This window comes from Aspergillus japonicus (assembly GCF_003184785.1).
Source record: "Aspergillus japonicus CBS 114.51 unplaced genomic scaffold BO86scaffold_9, whole genome shotgun sequence".
NCBI classification, from domain to species: Eukaryota; Fungi; Ascomycota; class Eurotiomycetes; order Eurotiales; family Aspergillaceae; genus Aspergillus; species Aspergillus japonicus.
This window is the reverse complement of record NW_020291646.1, coordinates 548901-567260: the sequence shown is the minus strand read 5'-3', so window position 1 is coordinate 567260 and position 18360 is coordinate 548901. Positions and strand designations below refer to the sequence as shown.

General features: G+C 52.2%; 5 protein-coding genes across 5 annotated transcripts; 4 read left to right on the top strand and 1 right to left on the bottom strand.

Annotated features, from left to right (window-relative positions):
• Window positions 1-559: 559 nt before the first annotated feature.
• On the top strand, window positions 560-2034 carry BO86DRAFT_387045 (putative ubiquitin conjugating enzyme (UbcK)). Its single transcript, XM_025671485.1, has 3 exons — window positions 560-998; window positions 1076-1408; window positions 1469-2034. Exons 1-3 carry the CDS (start codon window positions 892-894, stop codon window positions 1572-1574), a joined length of 546 nt encoding a protein of 181 aa, XP_025530326.1. The 5' UTR covers window positions 560-891; the 3' UTR covers window positions 1575-2034.
• A 791-nt stretch (window positions 2035-2825) lies between these two features.
• Window positions 2826-4785, top strand: BO86DRAFT_446410 (putative CECR1 family adenosine deaminase). Its single transcript, XM_025676516.1, has 2 exons — window positions 2826-3148; window positions 3224-4785. Exons 1-2 carry the CDS (start codon window positions 3025-3027, stop codon window positions 4720-4722), a joined length of 1623 nt encoding a protein of 540 aa, XP_025530325.1. The 5' UTR covers window positions 2826-3024; the 3' UTR covers window positions 4723-4785.
• A 40-nt stretch (window positions 4786-4825) lies between these two features.
• On the bottom strand, window positions 4826-5377 carry BO86DRAFT_397272 (ankyrin repeat domain-containing protein; the record flags this gene model as incomplete). Its single annotated transcript, XM_025673494.1, has 1 exon — window positions 4826-5377. The coding sequence occupies one exon, from the start codon at window positions 5375-5377 to the stop codon at window positions 4826-4828; it is 552 nt and encodes a 183-aa protein (XP_025530324.1).
• Window positions 5378-6449: 1072 nt separating this feature from the next.
• atg2 (putative autophagy regulatory protein Atg2) lies at window positions 6450-13559 on the top strand. Its single transcript, XM_025667108.1, has 3 exons — window positions 6450-6998; window positions 7122-13262; window positions 13322-13559. Exons 1-3 carry the CDS (start codon window positions 6837-6839, stop codon window positions 13337-13339), a joined length of 6321 nt encoding a protein of 2106 aa, XP_025530323.1. The 5' UTR covers window positions 6450-6836; the 3' UTR covers window positions 13340-13559.
• Window positions 13560-15962: 2403 nt separating this feature from the next.
• Window positions 15963-18086, top strand: BO86DRAFT_243232 (oxidoreductase, short-chain dehydrogenase/reductase family). Its single transcript, XM_025667107.1, has 3 exons — window positions 15963-16627; window positions 16694-16776; window positions 16833-18086. The coding sequence occupies exons 1-3, from the start codon at window positions 16231-16233 to the stop codon at window positions 17766-17768; spliced, it is 1416 nt and encodes a 471-aa protein (XP_025530322.1). The 5' UTR covers window positions 15963-16230; the 3' UTR covers window positions 17769-18086.
• The last annotated feature ends 274 nt before the right edge of the window (window positions 18087-18360 follow it).

Here is an 18360-nt window from a genome sequence, read left to right as displayed (position 1 = left end):
GACAGTCCATAATCACATCGTCCGACTTGAATAGAGCCCCTCAAGGGCCTTGTGATGCGAGCCACTGGCTGACCGCCTCGGAGCAGGTGTTATTGTGCCGCGCTTTGGCTTTGTCCAGCCGCCAAGACAACACAGGCCGTACTCCGTAGTCTATGGGTGTTGTTGGTAAGTTACAGTACAGTCAAGTGTGGGCTTTCGTCAAGTGCTGACTGTGATTTCGTCACCATTTTGGAATCACTGACACTGAGCAGAACAGCGTCATGTACAGACATAACCCCGTGATGACTAACATGACCACTGGTCTGTCAACTGAGAGAGTCAGACGGAGGCTCTGGACATCAGATGTGGTGGTGGATCATCAATGACCAGCGAGCATCAATCAGGGTCCTCTATTGAACGGTTGCGCTGCGTTGCCCGGCGGATGAGGGCGTAAACAAAAAAAGGAAAAAGGAAGAAAACTAACCCCAATCAATCAATCCAACACTCGATCACAGTCTTTCCCCCACTTAAGTTCTCTTTTCTCTAAGAACCCAGACTACTTCCCCCGTTTCTCATTTTCAAAAAAAAAAAAAAAGGATCTACAAAACTGCTCTAAGCTAGACATACATACATACTTCTGCTGCAGCTCAGCTCTCCGTTCGTCCAAGGTTCTGATTCCGATCATTCTGGGGTTCTTGCGGTGGGTCAATCCGCTTCCCCTCCGGCCAACTGTCGTGCTGCTTTCGGCTACGCTCTCATTCCACCAGCAACCTACCTCATTATCTCTTCCTGTTCCTCGCTACTGCTTAGCCTCGAAAGCTGGCATTCTTCCGGAACTTCTCTCTGCATCACTAGTTTTCTCCATCGTTTCGACTCTCCTTCATCAGCTTCCCTTCGACCTTCTACTGCACAATGGACTACACCATGGAAGACACTCAGAACTCCGCTCCTGACGCTCACGAGACCTCGAAGCTCGGCTCCTCAGCACAAAGGAGTGACACTCAGAGCGTCACCAAACGGTCCGTCACCGCACCCTGAAATATATTTGTCGATCACCGGAGGTCGCTGAGATACTGACCGTCCGACTGATTTCTAGTCTGCAAGCTGAGCTGATGCAACTCATGCTCTCCCCCTCTCCGGGCATCTCCGCTTTCCCAGACGCCGACGGCAACCTTCTCTCCTGGACCGCCACCATCAGTGGTCCCACTGAAACTCCCTACGAAGGACTGACCTTCCGACTCTCGTTCGCCTTCCCCAGCAACTACCCCTATGCTCCTCCTACTGTTCTCTTCAAGACCCCCATCTACCACCCCAACGTCGACTTCTCCGGCCGCATCTGTCTCGATATCTTGAAAGACAAATGGAGCGCCGTGTACAACGTGCAGAGCGTGCTGCTCAGCTTGCAGAGTCTGCTTGGAGAGCCCAACAAGTATGATGCCATCCATCTCGTGTTCCGGTGGAGACCTTCGGATTACTGACACACCCACAGCGCGAGCCCCCTCAACGCCCAAGCCGCCGAGCTCTGGGACACCAACCAAGAAGAGTACAAACGACACGTCCTTGCCCGTCATCGTGACATCGAAGACATCGAGTAGAGATTCCAAGAGAATGTGTGTTTGATGTTGCGGTCGGCTCCGCAGCAAACAGAAGAGAAAATCAGGTTGCATTGCATAAAATGGGGTTGTCCTTGGTGTGCTTTCTTTTAGGGTGCGGTGGCTCCTAGGTTTCTTTCATAACAGATCCCGGGTCCACCTTGTTTCTCGTCATATGGGGGTTTTTCTGGAGTTTATGCGTTTGGGAGGGGCGCGAATTTGCTCTTTTGCTTCGGTGAGGACGGACCAGCGGTGGGGGAATTGGGAGGCTACAGGTCCCGGGAATCAAATACCCTACTTTCTTTTTTAGTCCTGCTTGGGATCTTCTGGCCTGTTTCAGCTTGTTTGTTATTCTTAAATTGGCTGCGAGGCATATATGTAAATGAACGACCATGAAGTGGTCAGGCAAGGGTTCCATTCATTTTTTATATACTTGAACAAAGTCACACGCTATCCACTCGAGGCAGCTCGGAGCTTCAACGCATAAGAAGGTATCTTTCGGTTCGGAAAACTGCCATGTCAAAAAGCAGTAGGAGTCCTCTCTTGGTCTGGTAATAACTTAGCAGTAGCGAACAACATCTAGATGAACATCTGAAGTGTTGCTCCCCTACCTAGCTCCCCAGTCTTACATGTAGGCAAAGTTCAAATCATCATCTCCCATATCGGACTAAATCAAGCCCAGGAGAAGACCTCCGAACGCTCTACCTCGGCTTGGCAAGTAGATACTTCAACAAGTGATCAACATACATCCCTGCAATTGCTCCACTACCGAAGGCAGTGATCGCCCACGTTAGCATCACTTTATGCCACGCGATGGGCATTCCCGGGCCAACTGGCCCGACCTGCATTGTACCTGGGTCTCAGCATCGAACATGGAAACGAACTTAGATTCGGTTTGTAGGGCCTTGTAGGGCGCCCTTCTTCTTACACGGAAAGAGGCGCTCAGTAAATTAGCATAGCATTCAAACCGTCACCTAGCGACACCACGCTTTCTCTTGAGCTTCCTACCATCTGACATTAAGCTAGTCTAGTGGACTATCTGACCTGTTACTATTTCAGGTGCATGGCTTCCGGAACCGGTAACTTGCCGTATGCGGCAGCCTTGAGATGGCCCGGCCTGAGGTGCCGCGTATTGAACATTCCGCGGGGACTTTCTAGTAGAAGATAGATAGCCAGCCAGTACCGTCTCAACTAACCTTAACTTGTGCAAGATTGGAATGGTGACCACTAGTCCTACTAGCTCAATTCACGGTTAAACTCCGACTCGTCCATCGATCGAAGCGGGGCAATCGAGATTATGACCTCATGGGTTCCGTTGGCTGCGAACAGTTCCAATAGCCGACCTTCGTAGGCAGTTCCTGGATCCTTTCCAACCTTAGTTAACTAAGGCACGGAAGAGCTCAGTCCACAGATGCGCGAGAAGCTGCCATTTAGTGTCCTCGATTAATCAACAATGGCTGCCGATGACAAGGAGTGGGAGCTAGAGGAAGGGATCCCTCAGGTCGAAGATCCCTTCATTCAACAGTACCTGAAAGGACGGGACTCTCTGATTCTGCAAGAGCAGAAACAGCGACATGGTTAGCCCTCGCCCCAATCGTTCCCCAGTCCCTGGACCACTGGTCAAATTGATCCCGACTGACCGGGTGTTTCAGACTTCAACCTCCGCAAAGCGCTGACCCCAGTCGCCGCCAAAGCTTGCAAGATCGTGTCCCAGATCCGCGACCGGGAGTTGACTCGAGCTTCTACGCCTACCTATGGACCACCGGCTCTAGACTGGGAACAGGCTCGGAAAACCGACCTTTGGAAGATCGCGCAGAGAATGCCGAAAGGGTCTCTGCTGAATGCTTCCATCCATGGCCTCATCAACGTAGATAAGTTGATCGACGTTGCTCTTACTACAGAAGGGCTGCACATTTCTAGCCCTCGGCCTTTGTCGTCTCAAGAAGCGCGAGAGGAATCGCCCGTCACCTTTCAGTATGCTTCGTCTTCGAAACAAAGCGTGGAAGGCAGCGTCTCTATATGGTCAGCTGCCTATAGTGCCTCGGAACTTGTTCCTATTCAGCAGGCAGTCTCTTCCTTTCCGGATGGCGGAGAGACCGGGTTCCGCGAATGGTCAAAGAGGCGATGCACCCCTGCGGACGAGCAGTCGAGCGACGCTCGTCGTGGCGCATTGATGATCATCAACTCTCTGTTGAGTTATGAGCCCATCTTGCGTCTTTGCCTGAGAGACGTCTTCGCGCACCTGGCAGCGGACGGGGTCGATTATGCCGAGTTCAGGCATACCTTCAGCCATCCGTATCGACGGGAAGGAACCGACCCGCCCGACGAAGACCAAAGCGAATGGTGCCATGTGTTTCAACAAGAATTACGTCGTTTCCAGAACACAGACGAAGGGCGTGGCTTCTACGGGGCGCGTATCATATGGACTGCCAGTCGCTCACTCTCGAACAGGGAGATCGCGGATAACATGCAAACCTGTCTTTTCGCAAAGTATGATTACCCGGAAGTTATCTCTGGGTTCGATATCTCGGGTACAGGAAGAGATGCGAGGCCGCTGTCGGACCTCGTGCCTCTACTGTTCTGGTTCCGCAAAGAGTGCATGGACGCCGGCCTGGAGATCCCTTTCCTCTTCCATGCCGGCGAGACGTCGCGTGACGGATCGCGTGGCGACCAGGACTTATATGATGCGATCCTGCTAGGGACGCGGAGAATCTGCGAAGGATCGACACTCTACAAGCACCCGTTGCTGACCGAGTCGGTCAAGGAGAAGAAGATTCTGGTCGAGTTCAATCCGACCTCAAGCCGGAGCGAGCACATTCTTCCGGCCCTGCTGTCGCGGGGTGTTTCGGTCGCTCTCTCCGGCAGTAGTTTCAACGGGCGCGGGGCAGAAGGGTTCACGCAGGTAATTTGGAGGGTGCTTCAAGGGGATGATGACCACACCGATCTTGCAGGACTGGCAATGCTGGTGGAGAACTCAATTCGGTGGAGCTGCTACGACGATCAGCCGGCGGGTGAATGGCTGTCCGAGATTGGGGAGGGCATCCTGGGCGAGAAGGTCAAGGCCCGCCGTTTGCAGGATTGGTGGGCGAGGTTTGAGCAGTTTTGCGAGTGGGTTACAGTCACCTTTGCGGAGGAAGGCAGTGATGAATAATTGATGAATCCTTTCATTCGGCCCCGATTATTTTACTTGCTCAATTTTATCGCGTAATGCCACTATATGAGATGGTTGATTCTAGATTGACTATCAACCTGCGCTACCTTTCGTCGGACGAGGCCCCCTCCTCCACAGGTCGGAGTACATACCTGAGCATCCCCTCCCAGATTTGAGAAGCATCGGCCACGCCCCCCGGCACATCCAACACAAGAAGCTCAACACGTTCGGGTACCACAAGCCCTGGCTCCAGCAACTCGACCGGAGTGTCGAACAACAGGCCGCCGGCCTCCTCAAAAACAGTAACCAAAGGTTGCGGGGCAGAGTCCTCGAACCCCAAAAGCAGGTCCACCGCCTCCTCGAACCCCTGCTCCCTTGCCATCTCCAAGTCCGCCCGGTCCGCGTGAGCCCCCCTGTCCAGCAACAGACGCAGGATCTCCAGCCGCTTCCACTTGACCGCAAACCCCACCGGGGTATATCCATCCATGTTGGGGCTGCGATCCGTCGTCTCCCAGAGACACCCCAGCCTCGTCGAAGCGCCGTGATCCAGCAGCATCTGCACCACATCAAGATGACCCGCCCAAATCGCCACGCACAGGGCGCCTGTCCCATAGAGCCGGAGATCCAGGCCCCGGTCCAGCAGAATCCGGCGCATGGCAAGTCGCAATTAGCTTCGTTAAGCTTGAAGTTACCCATGGCGGATTAAATAATTAGTTGAAAGCGTGATATATGCCCCTGTACAGATTGAGGGTCTGGAACCCATCTCATCCGATACCCCTGGTACTTGACATAGAAGCACTCCACCCCGCCGGGCCGAGCCTGCCAAGATCCGACCAGGACTAGACTACAGGTATGGTTCCTTCCGGACCAAGGTCAGCACTAGATAGCTGGGCTGTTGCTTGCTCCAAGGAGGGCTACGGCGGCACCTGTTGTGCGTGCCTGGTTAGTGAAGGTGCTGATGGAGTATGGGGAGAAGGTGTCAGAGGTCGAACCAATTGCAGTCCCTGAGGCAGCGATGAACATGGCCAAGGGGCGACGCTGTTGAAACCTCGACGCTACAAGGCTGATACTGGGCACCTATGGGATTGCACTCCCGGCATCGACGCACACGCCCTGTGCCAGCAGGGTCTGATGATACTTGGCAGGTGGGACTTCTTGAGGGGCTGGTAGGATTACTTAGGAATCACTCAGGATATACACTTCAATTCTATACTTCGTTACTTTGCACTCCGGGCTTAGTAAGCAGAAAGCAGCGCCCAATTAGACCTAAAGCAGAAAGGGAAAGTGACTAAGTTAATCTCCAGTAATGGTGGGAGCAGGTGAACGTGCCAGAAACGTGCATTCGGAGAAATGACCAGTCCTACTTGAACTTGACAATGACCATTGAAGTTTCCGATGACCAGTTCGGAATTCATGCCTCAGGCAACGGATGGATTGTGGGTTTGGTCCTGCCTTGAAATTCACTATTGCCACGGTCCACTGGTTGTGATGGTCATATATTCCCCCTCTGTAGTCATTGGGCGACCTCACCTCATAGATTCATCATCGTCAAGAACAACAAGAAGATAAATCAACGTAGGTGTGAGTTGTCATGCTGTATGTGAATTGGGTTAGGTAAGTTAGTTCGTTGGCTAGCCCCAAGCTTTTCCGCCTGACTATCGATTGCGGTCGATCATCCACAATCCATCCTTATCTTTCCTGCTCCTCTTTTCTCCTACTCCTGGTCTCCTACTCTAACTCTCTAAGGCACTGACTGACTCTCCAGTCAACTCCACTTACCAACGGGACTTAGCGTCTCTTCCGCCCCATTTCCCCCCGAACGTCATTCCCCCCGGCCTTGAAGCAATCCGCATCACCTCCCGAAGTTACGTGCTGCTGCTGCTGCTGCCGCCGCCGCCGCCGCTGTTGTGGTCTATTTGCTTCCTACTTTCTGCCTCCTGCTCCCTGCCCTGCTGCCTGCTTCCTGCTGCCTTTCGGCTGCTTGCTTCTTGAGCCCCAGGCATCATCCACTCATCCCCCTTTTCCTTTCCCCTTCCTGTTGCCTTGCTCTGTTTTTGCTCAGATGACTGTTGTGATCCTCAAATGAGCCCCCCGCCGGCTCCCTCCGCCCGAAAATGGCCTACTTCTTGCCTTCTTTCTTCCAGAAACGATTACTCCGCTATGCCTTATCTCGCCTGGAGCTAGTCGATACTGAGGCTCTGGATCTGGATAGTCTAGGGATTCGATGGGGACAACGCAGTACCGTCGAACTGCGGGATATCGGCTTGAGGCTTGAGGTAAGTGCAACGATCTTCCAACCGGCCGTCCAACTGCTCCGATCCGCCCGTGCCTCAAACCCGACACTTCACACTCTTCATCGTTCATGTCCACTAACTTTCTCTTCCTTTAACTTCGTTCAGAAACTAGCTGCACTACTGCATCTTCCTGCCTCAAGCAAGCTCCTAAGCGCCCGTGTCCGATACTTGAAGATCACCGTCCCCGCCGACATCTACAGTAGCGGTATAATATGTCAAGCCAGCGGCATCGATGTACATCTGAGACTACTCTCGCAGGAAGCATGTCCTTCTGGGCAAGGGGACAGGGCCCCTGACTCACCCCACACCTCCAGCCCCGACGCATTCATCCCCAACCCTGCCGATCTCGCACAGTCGTTCCTCGAAGCCGAACCCAAGGAGGAAAAGGATGAATTACAAGCGGCCATCTCCTCCAGGTCCCAGGTTCTGCATCGCACATCGGCATCCATCAGCGATGATGAAGAGGAACTGGGTCTCGGCAACGAGACTGTATCCTTGCCCAGCTTTGTGGCCGCATTTCTCAAAGGTGTTGTAGATCGCCTGCAGGTTCAGGTTGATGACATATCCGTGCGAGTCGATGTGGAAATGAAGCAAGATGGATCTCTCAAGAGGCAGCCAGAGGATAGACCTGATTTGATCACTGCATTGCTGAGGGTTGGTCAAGTGAAGGTGGACGCCGTCTCTGGGCCTCCTGTCACAGATGGAGATCGATCGCATAAAGGGAGACGATTGATTTCGCTCTCCGACATTAGTGTTGCGTTGGTATCAGAGCCAGTTGTCTTCGCCAACTACTCACGATTCGCCGCTCCTGCCTCCCCCTCGACCCTTGTCCAGGCGAAGACAAGTCAACCTCCGAGCCGAGCCTCTTCCCCTGCCCCTGGTCCCTCCTCGGGGAGCTCCACTCTCGAAATGACCAGGTCAACTATACTTGAGCCATCGACTGGGCTTGTGGATTCTCGACGGTTTGACAGAAGTGCGCCCGATTTAGAAGGATCCGTGTACACCTATGATGGAAGGTTTTCAGATGCCGACACGGAAGAGGGAGAGGCCCGGAGTTATGGTTACTTGGAGGAATCACAAGACTTCGCTAATGATGACAAGCTGCTGGATAATCCTGCCTACCTTGATTCTGTTATCAACTCTCAGATTCAAGACGACGAATTAGATGCGCTGGAAAGCCTGCCAACAGGAAATAGTCATTTGGCTGCAAGCAGTGAGCTTGTTCCGCGCCCGCTACAGTTACCCGCACCTGGGACAACAGAACCAGCTCATGATACACCAAATGCCATGATTCTTGCACCGCGGCCACAAATGCCAGGAGTGCATGAGCTTGCGCGCTCTCCAGAATCCAGTGCGCCCCCAACGCGATCCACGCCACCTGCTCTCATCACGGAATCTGATCGAACACCCGAGCCATTCCCACATTTTCAGTCATCACTACCTACATCCGCGCCACCTTCAGAGACCGACAGTTCGAGCTCAACGTCCGGGTCTTTCCATCAAGGCGATCTCAGTGAATCTCGGCTGTTCTCCCACGACGAGGCACAAAGCATGTACATGAGTGCTATTAGTCATGGTTCTACATCTCGAAGCTTCATGCCGAACATGCCCGGTGCTTGGGATTCCTCTGAATCTCAGGTCATGAGGGATTCCGTTGCAAGCAACGCGGATCAGGGTAGCTCAGAAGATGGACATGAGCACGACGACCATGACGGGACTTCTGTATCGACACCGAAACTCACACCCCAGTCCGAGCCAACTCTGTCTCAATCACAGTCCACTGAGCAACAGTCGCCAGACAATGATCATCAGTTTGACCCGAAAGAGGGACCATCTGTTCGGATCTCAACTGAAGAACATAAGTCAGCTGACGTCGCGAGGAAGTTTTTCAGCATTGATAGGATCCAGATTTCGATTCCACCTAGCGATTCTAACCAGGAGGATGATGAGGCTGAATCCACAAGGTCACATCGACATGTTCCGAGTGACAATTTGAAGGAATCAGCAGTTCACCTGCAGGACTCTGTGGCCGAGGACAGCTTATTGAACTCGTTGATGCGATCTCGTGGTGACTCGAACACGACCGTTCCCCCTGTCAATGATGCCAAAGATGTGAATCAGCATGAACATGAATTGGGAGATCACATTGGTTTGGAGATATTTTCTGCAGAGATCCAATTTGACATCGCAATCGGTTGGCTTGTTGTCAAGGTCGGACAGAGAATCCTTAGTACCTTCGCTGGTCCGGCCGATGACACGACGCGAGAGCATCGTCCGCCACAAGAATCGCAAGTAGCGCAAGCCTTCCGAGTCTCCCTTGATAGCTTTGCGATCAAATTCGTCGACCACGTCCCTGGGCATGCATATCCTCCTGACAATAACTCGGCGTTCATTATCCAAAATCAGGAAGAGATTCTGCTTCAAGCGGTGGTATCGGGCTTCAAAGCTAATTTCGCCGTGAACAATGATATTACTATGCTACATCTGGATGTGGCCAAGTTCATGGTGGGATTCGCACATGAGGAACTGATTTCTTTCAGCGAAGAACTCAAGATGCGCGAATCCATTAGGGATGTCACTTCATCAAGCCAAGGTGACATCTCATTGAACGTTCGAATGACTTCGAAAGCGACAACGGCTGAGATCCTGACCCTTCCATTACAACTTAATCTCAACATCCAGCGCCTGGAAGAGGCCATAGGGTGGGTAGGTGGTTTGAGCACCATTCTAGAACTCGGAAGCTCCATTTCCTCTAGTTCTTCGAGCAAGGGACCGAGCAAGGACACACCGAAGCGTCCTCGCGGAGTGCACTTTGAAAGTGGCCCTCCACCGGCGACTGCACAGCCACCTGGAACAGTACCGGTCAAGGTGAATGCTCGAATCGGTGGCATTGCGCTGAACATCGTCGGGGAAAGTCACTATATTAAACTCAGAACAACGGCAGTAAAAGTTGTCAGTAGATCTGAGGGACTGGGCATCCAGATTGACAAGGCGAATCTTAGCGGGCCATGGCCTCTCGAATTTAACCGCGACGCGCCCGCTTTTGTGGCTTTGAATGATATCAGATTTGAATTTCTTTTCGGTCCAAAAGAGCGCGACCTGGATCGACTGCTCGCGTTGATCACGCCTTCGAAGGATAAATACGATGAAGATGACGATATCATGTTGGACACGCTATTCCGCCAGCGTAATCAGGGATCTGTCCTTCGGGTCACAGTTGGCCGGACGCAGGCCAGAGTATCTCGAACCGCTGATCTGGAATCTCTTATGCAGCTTGCGGACGAGATGAGTCGGCTATCGAATGTCGCCAAATACTTGCCTGAAGACGATCGACCCGGAGTTCTGACTCTGATCTTACTGCGTGAGTTTGAGGTTCAAATACACCTTGGTGGAAAGGTAGGCGTCATTACAGCTAGGCTCCAGGATGCCGAAGCAGCATTTATCAGTCTTCCGTCCCTTGTGGCTGCTCAAATCGGTCACATACAAGTCGCGAGGAACGAAGATGAGGAGCTCATCGGCGATGCACTTCCTGGATCAGAAGGATATTTCTCAAATGACACAACGATGCCGGTCCTCATGGTCCGTTTCATTGCGGATGAGATGGATCCTACGATCAAGGTCAAGCTACATGGCATCCGTGCGGAATACTCGCTTCCTTCCGTCATTGCATTTCTTGGGCTTGGAGATGAGTTGACAACTGGTGATGTCGCTGCGAACATGGCAAACTCAATCGCCAATCTTCCTGAGTTTCAGCCGGCGCAACCGGAAGTGTCAAATCACGGATCAAGCCAGGACACTCCGACAAAACCTTCGAACTTGACGGTCGATCTTCGAGACTGTGTTCTGGGCCTCAATCCTCGCGGCACTCCTGCGAAGGGTCTCATTGTCCTCACGAACGCTAAATTCTCCGGTACCATGCATGATGTTGTCTCCTCAGAGGCCATTCTGGACCTTCGTAAAGCGTCAATACTGGTCATTGACGATGTCAAGAACGTGGATATTGCAAACAATCCGCACCAACGAAACCCTAATTCTCCCCAAAGCGCCCAGATCCAGACCCTCATTGACAAGGGCTATGTTTCCATTTGCACTGTATCTTCTGCCACAGCTACTGTGAAGATTGTGCGCTTGAGTGAAGACGGGGAGAAGTCTCTTGATGTGGAGCTCAAAGATGACTTGCTCATTCTGGAAACCTGCGCTGATTCCACGCAGACTCTCATCAGTATTTTGAATGGGCTGCAGCCTCCCACCCCCCCAAGTGTGGTTACTAAATATCGAACCGAGGTTCTTCCGATCCAAGACATGCTAGCATCTTTCACCGGGGACGCCTTTGTGACTGATCAATTGGAAGACGCTACTGCCACCGGCCCTGATTCTTTGGAACAAACACAGGACACAGGGGATATATTGGATGATGAAATTGAATATGTGAGCGTGGGCTCCGAACAGAGTTCTCTGCCTGGGGCCGGTTTGGCAACGGGCTCAAGCGAACTGCTTGACAGTTTCCACTCGCAGTATCATGTGTCTGCAAGTGTCTCTGATCTTGACTTCCGTGACGACCACTTCGCGCAGAAGTCTGCCGTTGGGGGCACAGCGCATAGGTGGGATTCAACGCAGAACACATATGGTCTCTCAGACGACTCGAAGCTCCAAAAGAGTCCATTGAGAGTGAGAGTGCGCGACGCTCATGTCATATGGAATCTGTTCGATGGCTATGACTGGCAAAGAACAAGGGATACGATCTCGAAGGCGGTAAAAGAGGTGGAAAGAAAAGCCACCGAGCGCCGTGCCCGCACCGGCAGTCGAGCTTCCCCTAGCTTCGATGAGGAAGAGGAATCCGTTATCGGAGACTGCCTTTTCAACTCAATTTACATCGGAATCCCCGCCAACAAAGATCCTCGAGAGATTCGCACCGATATCAATCGCAACATCGATGACCTTGTCAGTGAAACAGGAAGCTATGCGACCACTACAACTGTCACCGGAGCGACTGTGCGACAAAATCAATCGCCTTCGTTACGGGGAAAGAGACTACGGTTGTCTCGAAGCAAGTACCACAAAATGACCTTTGAGCTTAAAGGAATATGCGCAGATCTAGTCGTATTTCCGCCTGGCCTGGACGAAACCCAAAGCTCCTTGGACGTCCGGGTGGACGATGTGGAAATCTTCGACCATGTGCCTACCTCGACATGGAAGAAATTCGCAACCTATATGCATGAAGCCGGCGAAAAGGAGAGTGGAACGAGTATGCTGCATCTCGAGATCTTGACGGTCCGGCCTGTGCCCGAACTTGCTGCTTCCGAGATTGTGCTGAAGGCGACCTTGCTTCCTCTCCGATTGCATGTTGACCAGGACGCTTTGGACTTCATTTGCCGGTTCTTTGAGTTCCGGGATGACACTGCACCGACACCGACCGCTCCAAGTGAAGTCCCCTTCCTGCAGCGAGCTGAAATCAATGCCGTGCCAGTTAAACTGGACTTCAAGCCCAAGCGGGTGGATTATGCTGGCCTTCGATCGGGTCGTACCACGGAGTTCATGAACTTCTTCGTGCTGGACGGAGCCGATATGGTGATGCGGCATGTCATCATTTACGGTGTTTCTGGTTTCGATAAGTTGGGCCAGACCCTCAATGACATCTGGATGCCCGATATCAAGAGTAATCAGCTACCAGGGGTTCTGGCTGGTCTGGCCCCCATCAGGTCGCTGGTTAACGTGGGTGGAGGCGTGAAGGACTTGGTCATGGTGCCCATGCGCGAATACAAGAAGGACGGCCGTATTGTTCGGAGTATCCAGAAAGGCGCCTTGGCATTTGCTAAGACCACCTCTCATGAACTGATCAAACTGGGAGCCAAGCTTGCGATTGGAACTCAAACGGTGCTGCAAGGTGCCGAGGATCTGTTGTCTAGCCCTAATGCAGCGACCGCGGGCCCCGAAGACGATTTCAGTGACGACGAAGATGCCAAGAAGATCTCGCTGTATGCCGACCAACCACTTGGAGTTGCTCAGGGTCTCCGAGGCGGATTCAGGGGGTTAGAGCGTGACCTGTTGACGGCACGGGATGCTATTGTCGCGGTTCCCGGCGAGGTGCTAGAGAGCGGAAGTGCCAAGGCTGCGGCCAAAGCAGTGTTCAAGCGTGCGCCGACTGTTATTCTCCGTCCTGCGATCGGTGTTACCAAGGCTGTGGGACAGACCTTGCTAGGTGCTGGCAACACCCTCGATCCCAGCAATCGCCGCAAGATGGAAGACGTAAGTTAATTGGATACTGGACATCTTGGACTCTGTTTACTGACCCACCACTTTTACAGAAATACAAACGCCATTGAAACGACTTTCACGCGATATTCCGACGAATTGATTGATATCTTGGATGCTTGATACCACGATTGCACGGCAGTCTAATCTCCACCATTCGAGCATATTTCTTTTTCTTTTCACTCTTCAACGCTCAGGTCATACCTGGACGCAGCTGCAACTAGTACATATAATAGCAGAACGACCACTAGTGGCAAGATGTTTATGAGCTGTTGGCAGGTGTACCTGGAGATTTAGACGCGGTTGCTAGGAATTGTCCTCATATTTGGTTTTCTTTTCTTTTTTTTTTTTCCTCCTTATGACGATCATGATGAATGATACTCCAATTTAGCTTTGTGTCCTCCATTTTCCTTGTCAAGTATTTGCTTTCTTTCCGTTGATCAAAGAAGCATGAGACGGTGTTAGTATTGTTTTGCTCGGTCCTCTCGTCTTCTTTTCGTTGTTTATTATTTCATTGAAATTGGCTACACTTTTTTTTTGGTTTGGAAGGACTGGTAGACAGACTGGTTGTAGAAATGAAGCTATTCGGGGGTGCACCGTGATCCTTCTCTCTTTTCTCTTCTTCTGAATGACAAGAATGGCTGTACTGTACTTACAGTAGCTACTTACCTTGACCTTGCAGGTGGCTTTACGAAGGCTCTGCAATAACCGTCCATCTTCGATGTCCATGTAAATGTACTCCGTACTGTTCCATACTATAAGGTTAAGTACACACAGTACACAGTACCTAGTGATTACCATGGATGATCGGCCCATCGCGCCAGCCAGCCATCCTCCGCGACGGGGATGATTGGCGCGAGAACAGCAGCGAATGAACGACGGCCACGCCGTCGCGGGCGCCGTGCACCGAGCTTACATTTTACCTTGGCCTGAATCCTACGGCGCGAAACGCCTTTCCCGGCCAGTCAGTCCCTTCGGCTCCGTGCCTGAAGTTCCTGTTCGGGTTTCCAGCTTGCGGCGTGGGCCTAGGGCTGGGAGGGTGGAGGGTGGAGGTGGAGGGGGGATGGACGGTAGAGTACCTAGAGTAGATGTGACCCGATATGCAAGACGATGGGCATGGGCAGAGGGTGCAGTTGGCTATGTAGGGGGAAGCGGTGTATGCACTGTCCGGTACCATCATGGTGGTACTTCCGTGGATTGTGGGGGGACAGGGGGGGGGAGTTCGTCACGGGAGCTGATAACATTTGTCGTTGTTCATTCCTGACACGATGAGTGACTGACTCTTTAGGCAGATCGCTCGACTCGGCTGGCTGGCTGCCTGATCGGAATGAGAGATGTTCAGTCTACTCCACTTTAACTTTGGGGAATTCTTGGAGGCGCGCTGTGGGGATGGGGTTGAGATCCACGGTAATGGGGAGTGGATGGTTTGTGTTCTAGTTTGGATTGTACGGAGGATATAAGTTATGTGTATGTTATGTTCACGTGTAGGCACAGTTTGTGTGGAAAGCCTTACAGATAGGTAAGTTAGGTAGGACTCGCTTATCGTTGAGTTGAAGAGGAGCAGGGGGGGGGGAATGTGGCGAAGGGGGAATTGGGGAAAGGCGCTGGGTTGATGCTATGCGCAGGAAGTGCGATTGAAGTCTGTATTAATCATTAGAGGCGGAAATTGAAGACGGTTGTGGTGGTGGTAGTGTACTGTCTTTGTACAACCTCAAACAATTCATCGTATAACCATGTTGGTCTGGGCTTTGTGCGAGGGGTTCTTCGGATGGAGAGCATCAGAAAACAAATCCAACGCCGAAGAAACGGTCAGCACAACCGGAGTCCTGAAAGAGACAGGTCATGGCCACGGCTACAGCCACATCTGATGTGTGTGATTGGATGTATACTGGATGTGTACTGTACCTACTACGGAGGAGGCGACATGAAACCAGTCACATCATTGGCGGTTGGCACAGGATGAGGCCTGGCCCGCGTGGGCCAATGAGAATTCCCCGGGCTCTCTGTCTCAGTCGACAATTGAAACAACTTAACGATCAAGATGGAATGGATGGATGAAGACTCTGTACTCGGAAATGACTTGGCTGTCGCATCGGAATTCAGTGGTGGGCTGATGTACCCGGGAGGTACCTTTGCTGCCCAAGTGATCCATCCCGGATTGGCAGATGACGCCGCAACCGAAGTATCTTTAGATCCTGCATCCAATTGGTCTCATGCACGTCAACCTGCAGTTTGACCTGGCCATGATGACTGTGAGCATGTTCGGTTCCCTTTCCATCAAGTGATCGTCTTTGCACTGCAGCAAAGAAGTAGTAGCACTAGCAGCACTAGCAGCACTAGCAGCACTAGCAGCAAGCAAGCAAGCAAGCAAGCTGCTTCTTCCTTTCTTTTTTCCCCCTCCTCCTCTATTCTTCCTTCTTCGCATCAACCTCCACTCGCTCTTGCCATTCTTTTCATCTGGACCCTTGCAACTCTGTCCTTTTCTTCATCTTCTATTAGCCCACTCAGGTGCTGATAGGTAGTGCAATATGCGGATGCGCTGGTAAGAAGCAGGAGTGACTTGCTGTCTGCCGGCATTACCGATCTAGATCGCTCTCAGGCACTGTTCTCGTGCAACCGTGACACTGCTTCATCTCGAACCGTTATCGGTCCATCGTGAGACCTTCGGTCTCGCTTCGATCCGCGGTGCTTGTTGATTCTCCGCTCATTTCCGAAAGACAGTAATGGTTGCTGTTGCGATTGCTGTTGCTGTCTTGTCTTGTCATTGTCTCAATTGCCCTGACTGGTGATGTCAACCGATTGAGAAGATCGGCAGTTCCCCAATGCTAGCACTTAACAGGTTGGACTTCACATCTTCTTTTCCTCTCATGTCCCGGGGCATTGTGCTTTTTTTTTCATTCGTCTTCTATACTTGCCCTCGCTTGATCCCGGCCTAGATCAAGGCACGAGCCCTCGATCTACCATGGCGATGGCTCTCGACGTCGGCTCTCCCTACCATGGATCTCCGCACCACCACCCCGATGCTATACACTATATATCGACATCACCAGCCTCTGACCCATTGCAATTACTCGCCTCCAACCCTGTCATATACCCAGCAGGAAAGGCGGGAAATCTGTCGCTACACAATTACCGCAAACTCCTGTCGGACAGCGATCCTTTCATCGATGGCCAGGACGGAAAACTGCTCAGACGGAAAGACGCCGCTCTGCATTTGAACCAGACCCAGTTCGATTCCGTTCCACTAAGCACTCCCTTCTCCATGTCGTCGCCAGCTTCAAGTCCGCCGCCGTTATCGCCGTCCTACTCCCCGAGCACCCGGAGCGACCAAGACCCGGACATTATGCACGGTTTTGGCCGTAAGTAGACAGCACCCCACTATTGCTCAGATGGTAGCGTGGCAGACTGGCTAACAAGTTGTCCAGTGTCGCCAAATGTTACTATGCCTGCGCCGTTGAGCGCGCCGTTGAGCGCGACCTTTCCCCGAGAGAATCCGCACAGGCTTCTGGTAAGTAAGGTCCTGACACAGCCTTGCATTCCCAACTGACGTAGGTATGTGATCAGGATACATTCCGGGACAGACTCGAGAGCTACCCCGAGCCAGGCACAGATCCGGAATGTTTCACCCGCAGGCACACTAGGACCCGCTCCGACTCCATCCTATGGAGCATGAAAAAAACAACCGCGACCATTGTTGACCACGGCACGTCATTCGAGATCATCAACCCGCACGAGTCGCTGAACTTTGCCCGGATCGTGTCCTTCATCGAAGATGTCGATGCCTATTCTCTTCGGGCATCCAGCGGCCATCATCGCGAGTCGTACATCGAGGTGATCAATGAAACGGACGTGGACCCCAGTCCCGAAAGCCAACCTGGGGATGAACACCCAGTCCCATGCTCGGAGGAGGATTCCCAGCAAGTTCACCACGAATTAGTGGGGGACTCGCCGCACCTTCCCATGCCGTCGATATCGGAGCGTCTGGAACGGGAGGACGGCGATGACCTGGCCTCGAATTACTCGCGCTCGCCCGGTTGCACGCGTAAGCGACCGGCGCCGCTCAGACCGCGGGCCTGGACTGACGAGAGTGACCTTGGGGAGCCGGGCTCCCCGATTCGGGACGATGGCGCTTTTCGGTCTCACGTACAAGTCCCGCTGCCCACCCCTTCCCCTTACTCCCTAAGCGACAGCCTTCCGACCTCCTTACCCGGTCCAGCGGCCTACTACGATCTGAACCTTTGGTACGGACCCCATGGGGTCGACCAGAGCCAGGGTCATCCTCACCCACTCTATTCCCATCCAACCTCTCCACATCATCTCTGCCCGTCTCCATTCATCTCCCATATGGCCCTGCCTCAGCAGCAGCAGCAGGAGATCCGCATTCAAAGCGGGATAACCAAAATCACCGACCGCCGTAAGAAGAACGTCAAACCGGGGAGCAGTGGGCCTCTGAAGCCCTTGAAGCGACTATATAACCTGCTCCAGCGAAAGCGGCAGTGATTTTCCTTCCCATTCTTATCGCATTCGGCCCTCCCAGTTTTTGTGCCTAGCGTTGTTTCCTATTTGGCATTTTATACTCCCCGTCGTGTATGCGCGAGCGCATCCCGTTATGGTTTCCTCTAAGCAAGGCTTGTCTGTTTGTGTTCTATATCACTTTGAGCGAATTGGCCGTTGCCTACCCCTGCCTATCCGTTTAGATTAGGGCCTTTGACAGGACCCAGCATTGTTTTCTCATTGACCAGAGCATAGATCAAATAGAGGTCGTGTTTGTCAGCACGGTGTGTACGTCTACAAATGGTTCACGTGCTACAAATAAGCTACTACTTTGGAAAGGCGGCGAAGACGATCCAGTGATGTTTAATGAATGATGTTGTGTAAAGATGTGTAATTAAAAGAGATATAGAAGCAGTGCCCTGAGACCGAATTTTGAGAGTCGCACCGCCGACAATATCCACATTCGCCATGAGAGATAGCACCAAGGGGGAAAAAGGAAAAAACAAAAAAAAAAAAAAAAAAAAAAAAAAAAAAAAAAAAAAAAAAAAAAAAACAAAAACAAAAACAAGAACAAAAACAAAGAGACAGTCTGGGTATC

Coding starts and splice junctions, on each gene's coding strand:
- BO86DRAFT_446410 (XM_025676516.1), top strand. CDS start 3,025: ATGGCTGCCGATGACAAGGAGTGGGAGCTAGAGGAAGGGATCCCTCAG. Junction 3,149..3,223: donor AGAGCAGAAACAGCGACATG/GTTAGCCCTCGC, acceptor CGGGTGTTTCAG/ACTTCAACCTCCGCAAAGCG.
- atg2 (XM_025667108.1), top strand. CDS start 6,837: ATGGCCTACTTCTTGCCTTCTTTCTTCCAGAAACGATTACTCCGCTAT. Junction 6,999..7,121: donor ATATCGGCTTGAGGCTTGAG/GTAAGTGCAACG, acceptor AACTTCGTTCAG/AAACTAGCTGCACTACTGCA.
- BO86DRAFT_387045 (XM_025671485.1), top strand. CDS start 892: ATGGACTACACCATGGAAGACACTCAGAACTCCGCTCCTGACGCTCAC. Junction 999..1,075: donor ACTCAGAGCGTCACCAAACG/GTCCGTCACCGC, acceptor ACTGATTTCTAG/TCTGCAAGCTGAGCTGATGC. Junction 1,409..1,468: donor CTGCTTGGAGAGCCCAACAA/GTATGATGCCAT, acceptor ACACACCCACAG/CGCGAGCCCCCTCAACGCCC.
- BO86DRAFT_243232 (XM_025667107.1), top strand. CDS start 16,231: ATGGCGATGGCTCTCGACGTCGGCTCTCCCTACCATGGATCTCCGCAC. Junction 16,628..16,693: donor CATTATGCACGGTTTTGGCC/GTAAGTAGACAG, acceptor CAAGTTGTCCAG/TGTCGCCAAATGTTACTATG. Junction 16,777..16,832: donor AGAATCCGCACAGGCTTCTG/GTAAGTAAGGTC, acceptor GTATGTGATCAG/GATACATTCCGGGACAGACT.